The sequence below is a fragment of the Labrus bergylta genome, chromosome 7 (genome assembly GCF_963930695.1).
Source record: "Labrus bergylta chromosome 7, fLabBer1.1, whole genome shotgun sequence".
NCBI lineage: Eukaryota > Metazoa > Chordata > Actinopteri > Labriformes > Labridae > Labrus > Labrus bergylta.
In genome coordinates, this window is record NC_089201.1 from 14,255,726 (window position 1) to 14,270,852 (window position 15,127).

Here is a 15,127-nt window from a genome sequence, read left to right on the forward strand (position 1 = left end):
TGGGGCACATGAATCAATTAAGGCAAATTTAATAAGGTGCAAAGGAGGACCATTTCGACACACTTCTTCTTCCTTCATTGTCAAAAAAACCCAAAAGTCTCTCTGATTAAAAAATGAGTGGTCGCCCTCCCCCTCTCTCGTCTTTATTTCTACCACCCGACGTCCCTGACACCCAGCCTCCACCATCGGATTGTGTCGTCCCCACATCCACCGCCGTCCTCATTCATGCACGGCCTGCTCCGATCTCCACCTCAGGGGCAAGGAAGTGTGGACAACAGGAACGACAGGAATACAAAGGAGAAATCCTTCCTGAATATTATCCCATTTTTCTTTTGTAATATTACAATGATTAAGGTCTTGTATAGGGTCTCGAGGTAACACTTGGATGAATGAATTGGCGCTATACAAATAATGATTGATCGATAGTTCCTCTGCTCTGATAATCCGGTTGAGAACGCTGCAAGGTGCTGCATTTATCGTCAGAGCTGTCAATCATGACGCTACTCCCGCTCTCTTTTGCATCAAATTACTTATTAAAGCCACAAATTAGAAAAATGAACAATTGGACATCAGAGCTAAATAATCTAGGTGTGAGAAACTTTTTTATGATGTGTATGTTTGACCCGAATCCCATCTGTTCACATGGAGGAGGCGGGGTTTCTGACCTATATTGCATGGGGGGGGGGGGACTCTAAATATTTTTGGCTTCACTCCTAGGTGGCTGTTTCTCCGTCCATCATAATATACCGTCGATGATGTTGTTCAAAACTTTTGAGTAGGATTCATTAATCCAAAAAATGTAGATTATCCTGATGCCAGCAGGCGGCTGGATTCAGACGGGATAACAGGAATTTACCAGTAAGGACTTAAGAAACACTAGAGATGGACGTGTTGCAGAGCTGCATGGGTGGGAGGGATATTTGCATCTCCAAGAGTCTCCTTCAGCTCGTCAACTCGTCACTGTGGAATCTGTTGGACTGCCACTGATTTTTAAATCCTCCTCAAACATCTGCCTGAGGAGTCAGAAGCATCAAAAGACCGAGGGACAGACAGGAAAGCCGTCCTGTTAAATCTCATTGTCTTTGTCCTGAGGGAAAAATGAGTTGAAGCTGATTCTGCGACAGCAACAAATTCACGTCTACAACTGAGAAAAAAAACTTGATTACATATCATGTTTTCTAGGAGGGGTTCCTGTTTGTGTTTTTTTTTTTTTTTTAAATCAAATGCCCGCTGAGTCTAAATGACAGCCCTCAGATCTGTTTCCTCCTGCTTCGTTGGGTTGAGTGAGGCGCTCAGGGACGGATTAATGAAGTCTGATCTCCGGAGGCCTGAAGCAGCAGGGTCGACACACACCTGCTGCTGAAGTCAGCTTGATTGATCTGCAGTCGCTTTTTAAAAAACCCTTTCATCTGTCGAGGGGAAAGACGAGTGAACGCAAAGCTCACAATCTGAGTGCCACTGAAGTAGAACATGTTGAGGACGAAGCAGTTTGTTAATTTGTTAACAAATCTGATTCATGATGAAATATAACATTGGGTTATATTAAGTTGTGTAAATTTGTCATCTCAACGACTTTTTCAAAACTCAGGAAAACATAACATTTAATATCTGTGTTCTTCCTTTCCCCCTCCTCCTCCCTCTCCTTTGCTCTCCAGGTGCAGCTCCTCAGCCTCTGTGCAGGTAATGAGCTCACCTGCTGCAGGTTACCAATGAAGGGTTAGAGAGTCATTCAGTGATCGTGTGTGGAAGTTAGAGCTTTGCTTACATCTTCAGTGGACGGAGGGTCTCGCTGGATGTGGTGTCATTGCTGTTTTTGTGACCGACTACTATTAGTTTGTACTGATTTGGCCAAAATGCAGGATGCATAATGTGAGATCCGCAGTATGCCAAAAATACCCGGATATAGTATTGATTCAGGAAAAATCTCCAGTATGCACCAGTACCTCAGGCTTTGTCCAGTAATATTTACAGTCTGTGGTTGGGATCACCAAATGTTACATTTTAAAAAGCAATAATCAACACTGAAATAAAGCTGCTCTTAAATACATTACTTTGCTAACATAACATAAAATAGATTTAATGTGTTTTTATATTATAGACAGAATTTATAATTTTTTTTATAAACGTAAAGGATGAAGTGAAGGTGCATGTTTTTCAGATCAAAAGCAGATTAAAGTTTTCAGGCAATAAAATTACATAGACAGTCAATCAACGACAGTTTTGCAGCGGGGAGCAAATATTTTAGACGGGCCGAGCGAGCTATGTGACACAAACATACAAAGTGTAGATCACTTTAAAGGCAGAATTTGCTTCATTTTACACAAATATATCAGAAATCCAGGGTCATGACTGTCTACAATGAGTGAGAAGCTCGAGTCCCGCTGGCTCTGTTGTTGTTAGAGCCGTGTTTACATGGACGGGACGGCCGGCTCCTCCCCTTGTGTATAAAAGCTGTTTTAGTCAAGAACTAGAGAGAAGAAGAAGAACATACTCACTGATTATTTGGATGTTAGTAAGAGTTTTTAGATCACGCTCATTCTGTGCTACGAGCTAACTAAAGGGCGCTAACATTAGCATGCTAACACAAAAATGCAGGACACAGGTGATTGCAGCTCGAGCAAAGGACAATTTGGTCCGCCGCCCGCACTAAACTTCTTGTGCAAGGGCGAGTGGAGGGGGGATGGAGGTGTGTCTCTGGAGGAGAGTGGAGGCTTCAGTATGGAGGAGGTGTGGCCAAACAGAAATTTGTTTTGGTCTCATGCTGGTGCCCAAGGGTGACACCTACTGGATCAAAAAGTCTCACATTCTTTCTTTAATAATTCAGCACCCAAAGCATAACTCACCCTGAGTAACACAACATGAATATTTGTTTTTGCTTTTGGTCCGAACACACCTAAATAATACAATTCAGACATGAAGAAGGAAGAGCTCCAGGTCACAAATGAAATGTGACGCATCATTTACAATTAATACGAAAATATGATTTTTGGTGTGACGTTTTAAAATACAAACTAATCAGATAGATTCAAGGATCTGAGAAGTTACATTAAAAAAAATATATATTTAGTTATGCTTACAATAATGTGTTGTGGATGTTTTCATGTTTGTAAGGACCCCTCAGAGTGTGTGTGTGTGGTGTGTTTGTGTGTGTGTGTGTGTGTGTGTGTGTGTGTGTGTGTGTGTGTGTGTGTGTGTGTGTGTGTGTGTGTGTGTCTTCAAAAGGGAAGTCTGCTGGACAGGGGAATCTTCTTTTTCAGAGTCAGGGTGGAGTTGACCTGCTCTGCCGACAGCAGGTTGTGCCACTGAGCAACCGGCCGCCGCGGGTTGGACAACATGTCGGCCCAGTGCCTCAGCTGGTTCCCCGTGGCATCGCAGCCCAGGAAGATCTTCCCCATGGTGTCGTTTCGGGTCATGGCGTCGTGGTCCCACAATGAGATCACCAGATGCACCTTCTGTGGAAACAGGAGCAAAGTCTTTCGTCTAACTGAGCTTCAGACCAAAAGCGATGAAAATATTTGTTATATGTTTTATGAAACCGTGCTGGGACCATCGACGTCCTCATTCCTGCACAGCCTGCAGAAGGAGCAACTTGGGGTTAAGTGTCTTGCCCAACGACAAATCGGACCAGTGGCTGCAGGAGCTGGGGATCAAACCCGAAGACCAACTCTACCAACTGATCCACAGCCGAATCTCGTAACACTCACCTGGATTTGTTCAAACGTCACGTCAAAGGTGAACGACTCGTTGTAATAAGGGCTCAGCGTCTTCCTCTTCACTGTCGTCTTCCTTTTCTTCCACTTCCTCCGATCCAGAGCCAGCTGCACCTTCACATAAGGATCTACAAACAACGACATGTCGGATTCATTCCCTCAAAATCAGTAAACTCCTGGGGAGAGCTCTTCCAAGAATTAAATGTGGCATTAATCAGTCACAGCTTGTGTGATGAGACAAAAGAGACTTTCATTACAACAAGAAAAAACACAAGAAATTATCAAATATCTGAGTGTTAGAAAATGATTTCAAATGTTTTAAAATCCACATCATCACCATTTCTCTGAACACATGAAAGGTGTACTCCAGTTTTTAGCCTCCAGTTTGATATGTTCGTTGTAGCTTTCTCTTATTTAGGAGCTATTGAGATAATTCTTCCCCAAACCTTCAGTGTCCCTTAAGTTGTTTTTGAAGCACAGCTGCAGTTTGAATGTTTGAATGATCTTAGTTTTGACCCTTATAGAAGAAGAATTAAACCTCGGGTCAGAGGGGTGTCCAGAGGGGGGGGGGCTAGGGGTTGCTTGTGCCCCCCTTGAAATCTGATTTGTCACCCCAGGTGCCACCCCAGAATGCAAATCTATGATTGGCTATTTGCCTTATCAGCGACGAGGCTTAAGTTAAAATAAACTTTTATGGATGTTTTCAACAGGCTAATGGTAGTTTTCTTTTTAAGCCGTTTTCACACATGCACTCCTGAAAATATCTAGATCATTTCAGGAGGACTGCTCCACATATTCTCCTGACTTGGTTGTTCCCATGTGCTCCTCAGAGCGGGAGACTCTACCTGTCAGTCAGGAGGGGGGGCGGGGGGGCGGGGGGTCTCCTGAGGTAAGATGTGTTGAAAAAAAAAAAAACCACGCTGAAGTAGCAGATGAAGCAGTCCTCTATACATCACTATAATGAGAACATGTGTCTTAATATGAATGCTACGTGTAGTTGAACAGAATCTAAATCTGAACTAAAGAGTAGAGAAGAACATACTGGAGAACAGGAAACATAATGCAACAGGTGCATTAGAGCACGGAGATACTCTATGCACCGTGCAGCAGTCACAGTATATAAATATCACTCCCCCTCCCACTCGCTCGAGGTGAATTCTCCTGATTATATCCTGCTGCGTTCTCACATCAGCTCACTCGGACTTTCTGCAGAAAATATTCTAAGAGACTGGCAGGAGAAACTCCGGGTGAAGTCAGAGTGAACATTTTGCTCTCACACTTTCTTTTTGAGTCCCTAAAGAATCAAGCTAAGAAGAGTTATATGTTGCCAAATTCTGTTACTTATGAGAACATATCATTAATGGGGAAAAAAGGGGGAAAAATAAGAGATGAATTAGCATGCGCCCACAAACTTCCTGCCACGCCTCCATAAGTCAGCCACCCCAGCCAAAAAAAAAGTAGACACACCCCTGCCTTGTATAATATGTTAGGATGTAAGTGAGTTCCGTATGAGTTCCCTCTCTGACCTGAAGCCCCAGTGATGTCCATGCTCTTCAGGTTTTTGGCCTCCAGGATCACCACAGTCAGTTTGCCGGCGGTGGGAACGTAACGCAGAGAGAAGCAGATCTCGCCCAGGTTTTCATCCTGCAGGAAACAACGAAACGGAGAATTTGACAACAAAGAAAATATCTATAGTTTAATATGTTGCAGGAATATTTTTGTGTCTCCGCAGGACAAAGATGCCTAAACAAACATGGTGGACTATAGGACTGAACAACTTATCTCTTCAACATTGAAATGATCTGCTCATGTGCATTAGTCATATTGAAGGATGTGCAATGCCTTTCCTGTGACCTGAGGGATGTCATGCTGACACTTCTCTGTTGTTTGATGCAAAACGAAAACACCAGTTTGTCTGACGTTCAGCGGTCACAGGATTGACTGTTGCGCATGCAGAGTCCCTGCATGCACATGTAGACATACAGTAGAAGCTGCTGCCGTCACTTACCCAGGCATGACGCTTGAGGCAGACGCTCATCTATGCGAGGCAGATTTAAAATGAGTGTTCCCACTATCAGCAGCATCGACTGGTTAATGCTGTGGCCACATTGACAGAACGTTAAGGGTTGTTAATGCAGAAGAGGTGCCGCTGATTTATTACGTCTAGCGGCTACACCTGAAGCACACAGTTTGTAAGTCACTGCAGCCCACTGACGGCAGGCTTTGTTCCTTCCTAAAATGCAACCAGTGTTAAAGGAGCAATATGAAAATCAAAAAAGTGTTTAAAATGCAGTCCAAATTCTAAACATTGTAGAGTCGATGCTCATGCAGGTTGCAATGTGGTGGACTTTGAAGCTTCAGTGTTTAGCCAGCTCTGCATCGGTCTGTAAACCTTTCTGTGTTCTAACCTCTCTCCATTTTTCAAAAGCATCTCCAATATTGATCCTAGTTTGAGCACGTTTCTGCTCGTGGAGCTTATTAGAAACATGCAGAGGCTTTTTAGGTCGGGTACAATCACTTCTATCTGAACCAGTTCTCTTGCCCGCTTCCATCACTGCAACACCCGTTGGTTTGACCTGATAACTGCTCTCATATCTGGCAAACCGAGGGGCTTTTAAGGGGTGCCTTAAAACCGCCTACCTTCTCTGGTCCAAACAAATCCAGAGCATTCAGGACCAGAATCTAAAGTTAGAAGGAGGACATACTGGCTGCTGCATTGTTGTCAGAGAAGCCAGCACTTCAACATAGCATGTTTCCTTAATGTCTGATCATATAGTAAGCTCACTTTATCATTTCACTCATTACACATTTTATGGATTGGACCTTTTAAAAATAAAAAAGCAACAAGGACAAAGCCAACCTCAAACTTGGCGGGCTCTCCGAGGTCCTCCCACTCCTCGATGACGTGGTTCCAGTCGACGTTGCAGAGCTGCACCCGGAGCTCGCCGATGATGTTGTGTTTGGAGAATCTGTTGAAGTCAAACACCTGCATCACCACTGTCGACTTCAGGAGGGAAGACTTGGATATCTGTGGGGGAGATCACTCATCTCAGACACAATGTTTGATTCACCGAAAACAACTCAATCCACTTTCTAACACCTCTTATTAACGTCACTAACCCCCCGTCCTACCTGGAAGTTGAATTGTTCATTGAAGACGGGGCTCAGCGTGTTCCTGAACACTTTGGTCTCGCAGGTTTTTGCTTTGTCGGGGCAGACGTAGACTTTAACGTACGGGTCTGAGCTTCCCCCCAGGTCCATGGCCTTCAGGCTGTTGGCTTGTTTGATCCCCACGATGAGCTAGAGACAAACAACAACAGAAAAAAGACTCACTTTGTGGACCCAGTTTCCCAGTGTTTGAGAGTTTTACTGCATGTGAAAAAGCTTTTAAATGTCTTTATTATCTTAAGAGGGAGCTGTGTTAAGAAACAAAAATGTCCTCGAAGCAGATTCTCTAAGGAAAAAGCAGAGAACTTTACAGAGGCTCAGTGGTGTAAACGGTTAAATCACCTCAGACTGAGCGACTTTGTAGTCCAGCGAGTAGAGCAGCTTTCCTCTCAGCTGTCCGGCCGAACCGTAGTCCACATCATTCACATCCGGCTGAACCTAAACACTCATCAGGACAGAAGATAATCACCCACAGCTCAGATAAATCCACTACAAGTTACTCTAAGCAGAGAAAATACAGCAAAACTCATATTTACTAATTTTTCATGACCACTTGGGGGCAGCAAAAACAAGAACATATATATCCGTTATTGATGCTAACTTCAGTTTGTTTTAATGTTTGGTATGCAAAAGCAGTTGCAGATTTACCACAAGAGGGCGCCGTCACTCACCAGAGACGTGGTGGTTTTTCCGTTCAGATTGATCTTCTCATCCTTCTTCTTCTTCTTCTGCTTCTTCTTCGATCTGCGGCAGCACTTGATGCAGATGCACACACAGCAGAGCAGAATCACCAGAACGCCGACCACGAAGATGATGAATATCGCCCATCGAGGCACTGTGGTAAAAATTAACAGTTTTTAAAAGGACAATCTCATAGACACGTCTTCCTCTTGTGCACCTATAGGGAAACAGAAGAACTGGTACAGAGGGGAAGCAAATTGAGAGTACAAGCAGAACTTTTTTTCATGGGTCACAGGATTCCCGTGGGATTCCTGCAGGACGAGAATGGATTTAACTACTAATCACAGGATTGTGACGTGACAAGAAAAAAGTTAATGGGAGAGGAGGGGAGCGGGAATCATGATAACAAGAGACCAGTTTTAAATGCACACATATAAATAAATAAAAGGCTGTTATGTCGATCAGCTTAGTGTCTGTTTGCTGTTTAAACTTGAATGACATGTCATGTGGAACAGTGCACACTGGTCAACTATTGAAAAATGAAGCCAATGCTAAAGTGCAAAATCCTGCAGTACACCCAGTGTCCACTAGAGGCTGGCTGCAGAAGCACAGGAAGTCACATACACACCCATTCAAAACAGCCTGTTTTCACAGCAGAGATTAACATGTTTGCAGCCTGGTTCAAAAAAACCAAATAGGTCTGATTAGCTCATGTCTCGATCGACACACACTGTACGGGGATGAATGTTTTGATGACTCATCAGTTTTGATTTTGATGAAGGATAAGAGTTATTCACAATAAGGCATGTAGCTGAGCTAATTGACAGGTGGGCGCGGTGTAACGGTTTGCCAGGAGGCTTAAAACTTAATTTACTTCCAAAACTTTATTGATCCTGTGGGAAAGTCTGTAATCTCAGAATTATTTAAAGGCTAAATAAAATGAGCTACAAGCTGCAACATTAAAGTCACAAAATGATCAGTTGGCGGAGGAAGACAAAGGGTTAGTCGACTGGTGGCTGGTTGGTGACTTACAGGGGATGCTGTCCAACAGGCCGCTGATGAAACCAGCTGCTGGGTTGACGGTGGTGTTGGTGTGAGAGGAGGTGGTGGAGAAGACATCGATGGGAGGAGTCAGTGAAGGTGGAGCACGAGGTAACGGATGAGAGGACTTCGGGGATCGATGGATATTAGGCATGATGAGGAGGATTGAAGAAAGGAGCTCTGGAATAAGGAGGAGAGAGAAGAGACTTAGTTTTTAAAAGAGATATATTCTTCTAAAGAGAGTTAAACACAGAAAACTGCAGCATGTCTATAAACGGCATTGCTGTGATTCATAACTGACAAGAACACAGCTTCAAAATGCTTTTCCTTGCCTTTAATTTAGGAATGACTTGGGGTTGGAATCTTGTTGGAAGCATTTGGAAAAATGTAAACATACAACTCCAACTCCAAGATCTTCAACCAAGTCCAGTTGCCTTTGGATCGAGCTTTAGACATGTAAAAAAAAAAGACCTATAGCACCTAACAGCAAAGAAACCTCGAGAAAAATACACAGCCATAAAACCGCTCACTGTCTCGCGCTCTCTGGACGGTAAAACTCAGGTTTTCTGGATGTTTCCTGACAACACTGAAGAATACAATCAAACATCAGAGTAACCAAACTCTGTTGACATGACTGAGTGGAAACTCCACCATGAACAAACAGTCTGATTCACACTCTGCTCACAATGCTTCAACAATGTTTCCTTGGTACTCTGCCTCGAGTATCTGTGTAAGTCAACAGAGCAGGAAGAAATACGTACTTACATAATTACACATCTACTAATTTATCTACAGAATCACTGACAGATACACAACCTGAGAGTGGACCTGTTTCTGGAAACAATCCCAGTTTAATCACCGTATTGCTCCAAAGAATCAATTTACATTCTCACACAGAGAAATTCTGCAACGACAGAAAACAAATGTTGTTTTCACCTGGAGCAGCCTGGCTGTAAGTTCTTTGTTCAGTTCTCCAGATTAAACAAAGTAAAGGCTCTCTGGGTTGTTGATATGGCCAAATGTACTCCTTGTTTTATTGTCTTATCTGGTGCTGATCACAGGAGAAGTAGTGAGCTGATAATAATTAGTCAGATACGCTAAATTTATATGACTCAAAACCTGCAACAAGCGAGAAAAAAGCTGTAGAGAGCTGTCTCCCCCCGCCTCCTCCTCTCTAGAGTCGATGTGGAGGTGCCTTAAAACCGCCTACCTTCTCTGGTCCAAACAAATCCAGAGCATTCAGGACCAGAATCTAAAGTTAGAAGGAGGACATACTGGCTGCTGCATTGTTGTCAGAGAAGCCAGCACTTCAACATAGCATGTTTCCTTAATGTCTGATCATATAGTAAGGTCACTTTATCATTTCACTCTCTACAGATCTCACTGATTGAACCTTTAATTTCAACTGTTACTCCTTTATTCTGCCATGTGTGGAGAGATTTTTAAAACAATAACAAAGATGTGACTCTCCAGAAGGCCCAAATGCGGCCATCTTTGTTTAAAGTAAGATGTTGTAAAACTGAAGTCAATAGAAATGGCAACTGTTTCTAGGCCTCCCTCTGAACCTAAAACATTTATTGAACCAATCGTTCCCTGTATTGTCTATGATTAAATGAGAGGCACAGGCTGGTGCTGGAGCATCTGTCATATTTGTGAGACCTGTTTTTAAAGGATGCACCGCTGGCGATAACCAGTCAACTCAACACAACAACACCTGGAGGAAGATCCTCAACGCTGCAACAAAATATAAAACATTATTTTAACTACTAAATGTACTATTCCCAGTGTGTCCTTAAAGGATACTTCACCCGTTGAAACATTAATCTGTATTGACATTGGGTCATACATGTAGTAGAAATGTGAAATCAATTTTGAAGTTGGTGCCTTCTTGGCCGAGAAAAGGCAGAAAGTGTCTTTTTGGCTCATGTGGATGAAAGACACCAAATCCCAGAATGAACAGCACCGCAGGCCACTCCCACTAAGGTCAGTTTTACTGACAGATTTACTTTAACACATAAGGTCGTTTCCTCAACTGATTCCGAGATTTCTTCCAGAAGGAATTGGTATCTTGGAAATTTCTGGCAGAAAACAGACTCTATGTCTGTGTCCATAGGCAAACAGTGAGAGCACCGACACAACCAGTCCGCCCCAGCCAGAGCCGGCCCCGGCTCCACGTCCTCACCGCCGCCGACAGGCAGGCTTTATGTCTCAGCTGCTGAGCTGGCGTCGAGCAATATAGCAATATAGCCACGAGACAGTTGCTGCCGACAGGCTGGTTTTGTGTCTTGGCTGCTGCAGCCAGCGGTGGTCCCGGCGGCCAGCGGCGGCCCTTGTGGCGGCCCCTGTGGCCAGCGGCGGCAGCAACCAAGACACAAGACCGGCCTGTCGGCAGCAACTGTCTCGCTGCTAAATTTATATTTTTTCGCCATTATCAGCTTTCTCCATAGAGCCTGTTAGCATAGCTTCCAAGCAATATGGCGGATGTTAAGTTTTGATTCTGGGAGTGAGTTCCCACCCACTGATCTTTGATTGGTCTGTAGCTTCAGTGGTCAAAAATATGAAGAACTAGTGTTGTAGTTTCACCCTGCTAATCGCAACAGGTTCCAGTGACGCAAAATGACGATTTTTGAGTCACTGGAAGCTCCTTTTCAGACTTAAATATATAAAGATTTCGCATTTCAGGGGAAAATAAGGGAGCGGGATGCACGACCATTCAAAAATACTACCAGGTTTCAAAGCTTAATGCAAATGGGTGAAGTATCCCTTTAATAAAAGCTGTTAGTAAAGTATTTACTCACTATTAAAGGCTGCAGAGATATGGACTTCTACCCGCGTCGACTAGCTGAAGTACTCCAAAAAGAAGAGGGAGTCCTTCGTGTTTGAGAAAAAGTGAAGAGGAAGGAGGTGACGTCCAGCAGAGACCGAACCGGACTTTCCCTTAAAACAGCCCCTCACCCTCGTTTGATCAAAAGGAGGAAACGTCTCCTCCCTCCATCTCTCTTTCACGGTAATGAGCAGGAAAAACACATCAACAACAGGCCATCAGAGGCAGCGGGGCGGGAGCACTTACATAACATTCACTTCTTGTTCTTGGGTAGAAAAAAACTAGAGTTTAAATTTCATCGTGTAGCCTCCATAAACGTAGACGTTACTAAAGGACTTGTTGTAGTTAGTGTCCCGATGAGGAGAAATAACTTACAGGTCCAGATTGAAACATAAATGGCAAATGGACTGATGCTTGTATATTTCTTTTCTTGTCTTCTGACTACTCAAAGTGCTTTTACACCGCAGGTCACACCTACACATTCACACACTGATGGTAGAGGATGGGGTGTAAAGAGTCCATCAGTATCAACTCATCCATTCATACACATTCAAACCCTTCTGACGAAGCAATGGGAGCAAGGACACAAGGATGCAAGGACACATCGGACATGTAGCTGTAAAGGCTGGATATCAAACCCCCAAACCCTCGGTTTGCCAGATATGAGAGCAGTTATCAGGTCAAACCAACAGGTGTTGCAGAGATGGAAGCGGGCAAGAGAACTGGTTCAGATAGAAGTGATTGTACCCGACCTAAAAAGCCTCTGCATGTTTCTAATAAGCTCCACGAGCAGAAACGTGCTCAAACTAGGATCAATATTGGAGATGCTTTTGAAAAATGGAGAGAAGTTAGAACACAGAAAGGTTTACAGACCGATGCAGAGCTGGCTAAACACTGAAGCTTCAGTGTCCACCACATGGCAACCTGCGTGAGCATCGACTCTGGAGAGGAGGGGGCGGGGAGACAGCTCTCTACAGTGTTTAGAATTTGGACTGCAGTACCCATTTTAAACACTAGGTGTCAGAGTTACATATTGCTCCTTTAATCTTACAAAATGACTGATGAGATCTCAACCATGATATGAACTGAGTTAATGTGTAAATGTAGGTGCTGTGTTTGTCTCTGTTACTGATGGCCTGAATGTTTTTACCTTGGATGGAGATTTATTCTGTTCTGTTTGGTCAATCAACAAGACTTAACACATGAGATACAGGACGGTTTTCTATTTCAAAACACAAACTTTGAGGTTGTGTCGTTGTGTTTGTAATCATCCTGTTGCCATCATGAAAATGTGTCTGAAAAACAAGTTTGCTTAACAGGAAGTGGATAAACAGCCTGAAGCTGTTCACACATCTCACACATGTTAAACTACAGAAACAGACACAATGAAAGGACTCTCATGCTGTCTTCCTTATTCAAGTGTCAAATATTATAAAGACATTATCTGTTGGAGTATATGGGTCTCTGTATGTGTGTTTGATCAGAAAACATTTTGTGTAGATGTCAAATCAATGAAAGGGTCGACCAGCCGATCAATATATCACTGAGAGTGGAAAGAATTGCTCAAATAGTTAGTTAGCTGAAGATAAAATATCCTTAGAGCAACTTTGTATATGAAAGGGTGAGAGAAAGAAGACAAAAGGAGAAAGGAGGACAAACAGGAGGAGGAGGAGCAAAGGGAGGAGCAAAAGTTTAAAAACTAGACGTGAGAAGGAGAGAGAGGAAAATCATAAAAACTTTATTTGTTTCGCACTTTTTAAAAACAAAGGTTTACGAAGTGTTTAGAGACGTGCAGAAGCATTTAAACAACAAAGCAGAAGAGCGCAAATAACAACAAAACAACACGACAACAACACAACCCACGGAAGAGAAACAAAACCAAAAAGAACAAAAAACCCTGACATTAAAAGACCCAGGAAAAAAACCCGGACATCATCAGACTTCAGGCAACATAATAACTCATAATAACCCAGGCACCTTAAGTTGAGACCAAAAGAATCAACTGGAAAGAATATAAAAAATTCAAAGTAGAGCCCGATTGATGGGGCGCTGGTGACACAGTGGTTAGTGCGCGCCCCATGTATGGAGACTATGGTCCTCCAGGCGGTCGGCCCAGGGTTGAATCCCACCAGTGGCTCCTTTCCCGCATGTCATTCCCCACTCTCTCTCTGATTTCAAACTCTATCCACTGTCCTATTTCTCCATTAAAGGCACACAATCAAGTGTCTATCGGTATCGGCTCATTTTAATCACAGATTTATTCACCAGTCAAACAGCATTTAATTTAAGTTTCATTGTTTTACAGTAGCAGTTCTTTTATACCAGCAGAGGACGCTTGGTTGGGAACCAGAGGGTCGCTGGCTCAAGTCCGGGTGTGGACCAAAATCTGCAAATTAGTCTGGTAGCTGGAGAGGTGTCAAGATCACTACCTGAGCACTTTTCTTAAACAGTGAAAGTGGAAGCTGTATTTTTTGTGATTAACCCCCAAACAAAACAAGCTCTGACATGGCTACATGCCAAAACAACCAGAGGCTCATTTAACAGAATCAGACGCATTAATCAAAAGTAGAATAACATCACAACGACATACTATAGGCTGAATTAATAACCTTGTTAAATCAAGTAATGTTCCTGAATAATCAAAAGAGGGAATAAAGCAGCGTTACCTGAGAGTAAACACAAGTCCTTTCTTTTATTTAAGTCTCATTTCTTCTAAGTTTGTTCAGTCAGCTGTTGGATCCGTCCACTCGTCCATCTTAAAGTCTTCAAGTGAGTCCACTCCGACCTGCAGGAGCCACCACACCTGCTGCTGAACACACACATTAAGACACACACACACACACACAACACACACACACACACACACACACACACACTCGGTGTTCAAACAGAGGTGGAGTCGTTGCTGATAAAATACCAGTTATTCAAATATGTGTCACCAAAGAGAACAAGCCACAGAAACAAGAAGCAAGCAAGTTTTTTTTTTAAAACTTCATTTAAACAGGAGTGTTTTTGTGTTTGTTTGCACAAGAAATTGTATATGTATTGTGTATATATTGTATAATGTTTTTTTTTTTCTTGGGATGCAGTTTCCAGGTACTTTTTCCGTTTTCTTATTTTAACGATTAAAGTTAAAAAAAACTCTATAATATAATTTAAAGGGGACATATTATGATAAATCCACTTCTTCAGTGTTTTTGAACATATATTTGGGTAACCTGAGTGTCTACTGACCCACAAAATGTGAAATAAACCCATCTAGTCCTTTGTTTATGGTCTGCATAAGTCTTACAACACAGAGGAAAATGCTCCATTTCAAATGTGCTCTCATTGTGATGTCACAGTGGGATTCTGGAAAAAAAAAAAAAAGCCTTCCCCTCCCCTGGTATCTCCACCCATGGACTCCACCCCCAGCCTAGAACAAAACTTTTGAGCAGGTCCGCCATTTTTAATTCTCACTACAGAGGAGTGATGTCTACCGGGAAAACTTAGGGGGGGCTTTTGCATTTAAAGAGACACACACACCAAAACGGAGCGTTCTGAGAGAGCTGGTTTATACAGGCTCACAAACCTCCTCTGGTGCTTGATTCATGTTATATTTTGACCAAAGCACAGCCCAGATATTTCATTTAGACCACAGGGGACTGTTTGAAAAGGTGGAAAAGGGGGATAATATGTCCACTTTAAAATCCTTTTTCTCACT

At 42.9% G+C, this 15,127-nt stretch overlaps 1 protein-coding gene across 2 annotated transcripts; it reads right to left on the reverse strand.

Annotated features, from left to right (window-relative positions):
• Positions 1 to 2,047: 2,047 nt before the first annotated feature.
• Positions 2,048 to 14,223, reverse strand: syt8 (synaptotagmin VIII). 2 transcript variants are annotated; one of them, XM_020634994.3, is made up of 9 exons: positions 14,091 to 14,223; positions 8,592 to 8,780; positions 7,550 to 7,713; positions 7,221 to 7,316; positions 6,843 to 7,010; positions 6,571 to 6,738; positions 5,237 to 5,354; positions 3,705 to 3,838; positions 2,048 to 3,452 (listed from the first exon to the last, which is right to left on the reverse strand). In XM_020634994.3, exons 2-9 carry the CDS (start codon positions 8,752 to 8,754, stop codon positions 3,216 to 3,218), a joined length of 1,248 nt encoding a protein of 415 aa, XP_020490650.2. In that variant the 5' UTR covers positions 8,755 to 8,780; positions 14,091 to 14,223; the 3' UTR covers positions 2,048 to 3,215. The 2 variants fall into 2 exon arrangements, with proteins under 2 accessions (XP_020490650.2, XP_020490651.2); XM_020634995.3 differs by lacking the exon at positions 14,091 to 14,223 and adding an exon at positions 11,399 to 11,530.
• Positions 14,224 to 15,127: the final 904 nt, after the last annotated feature.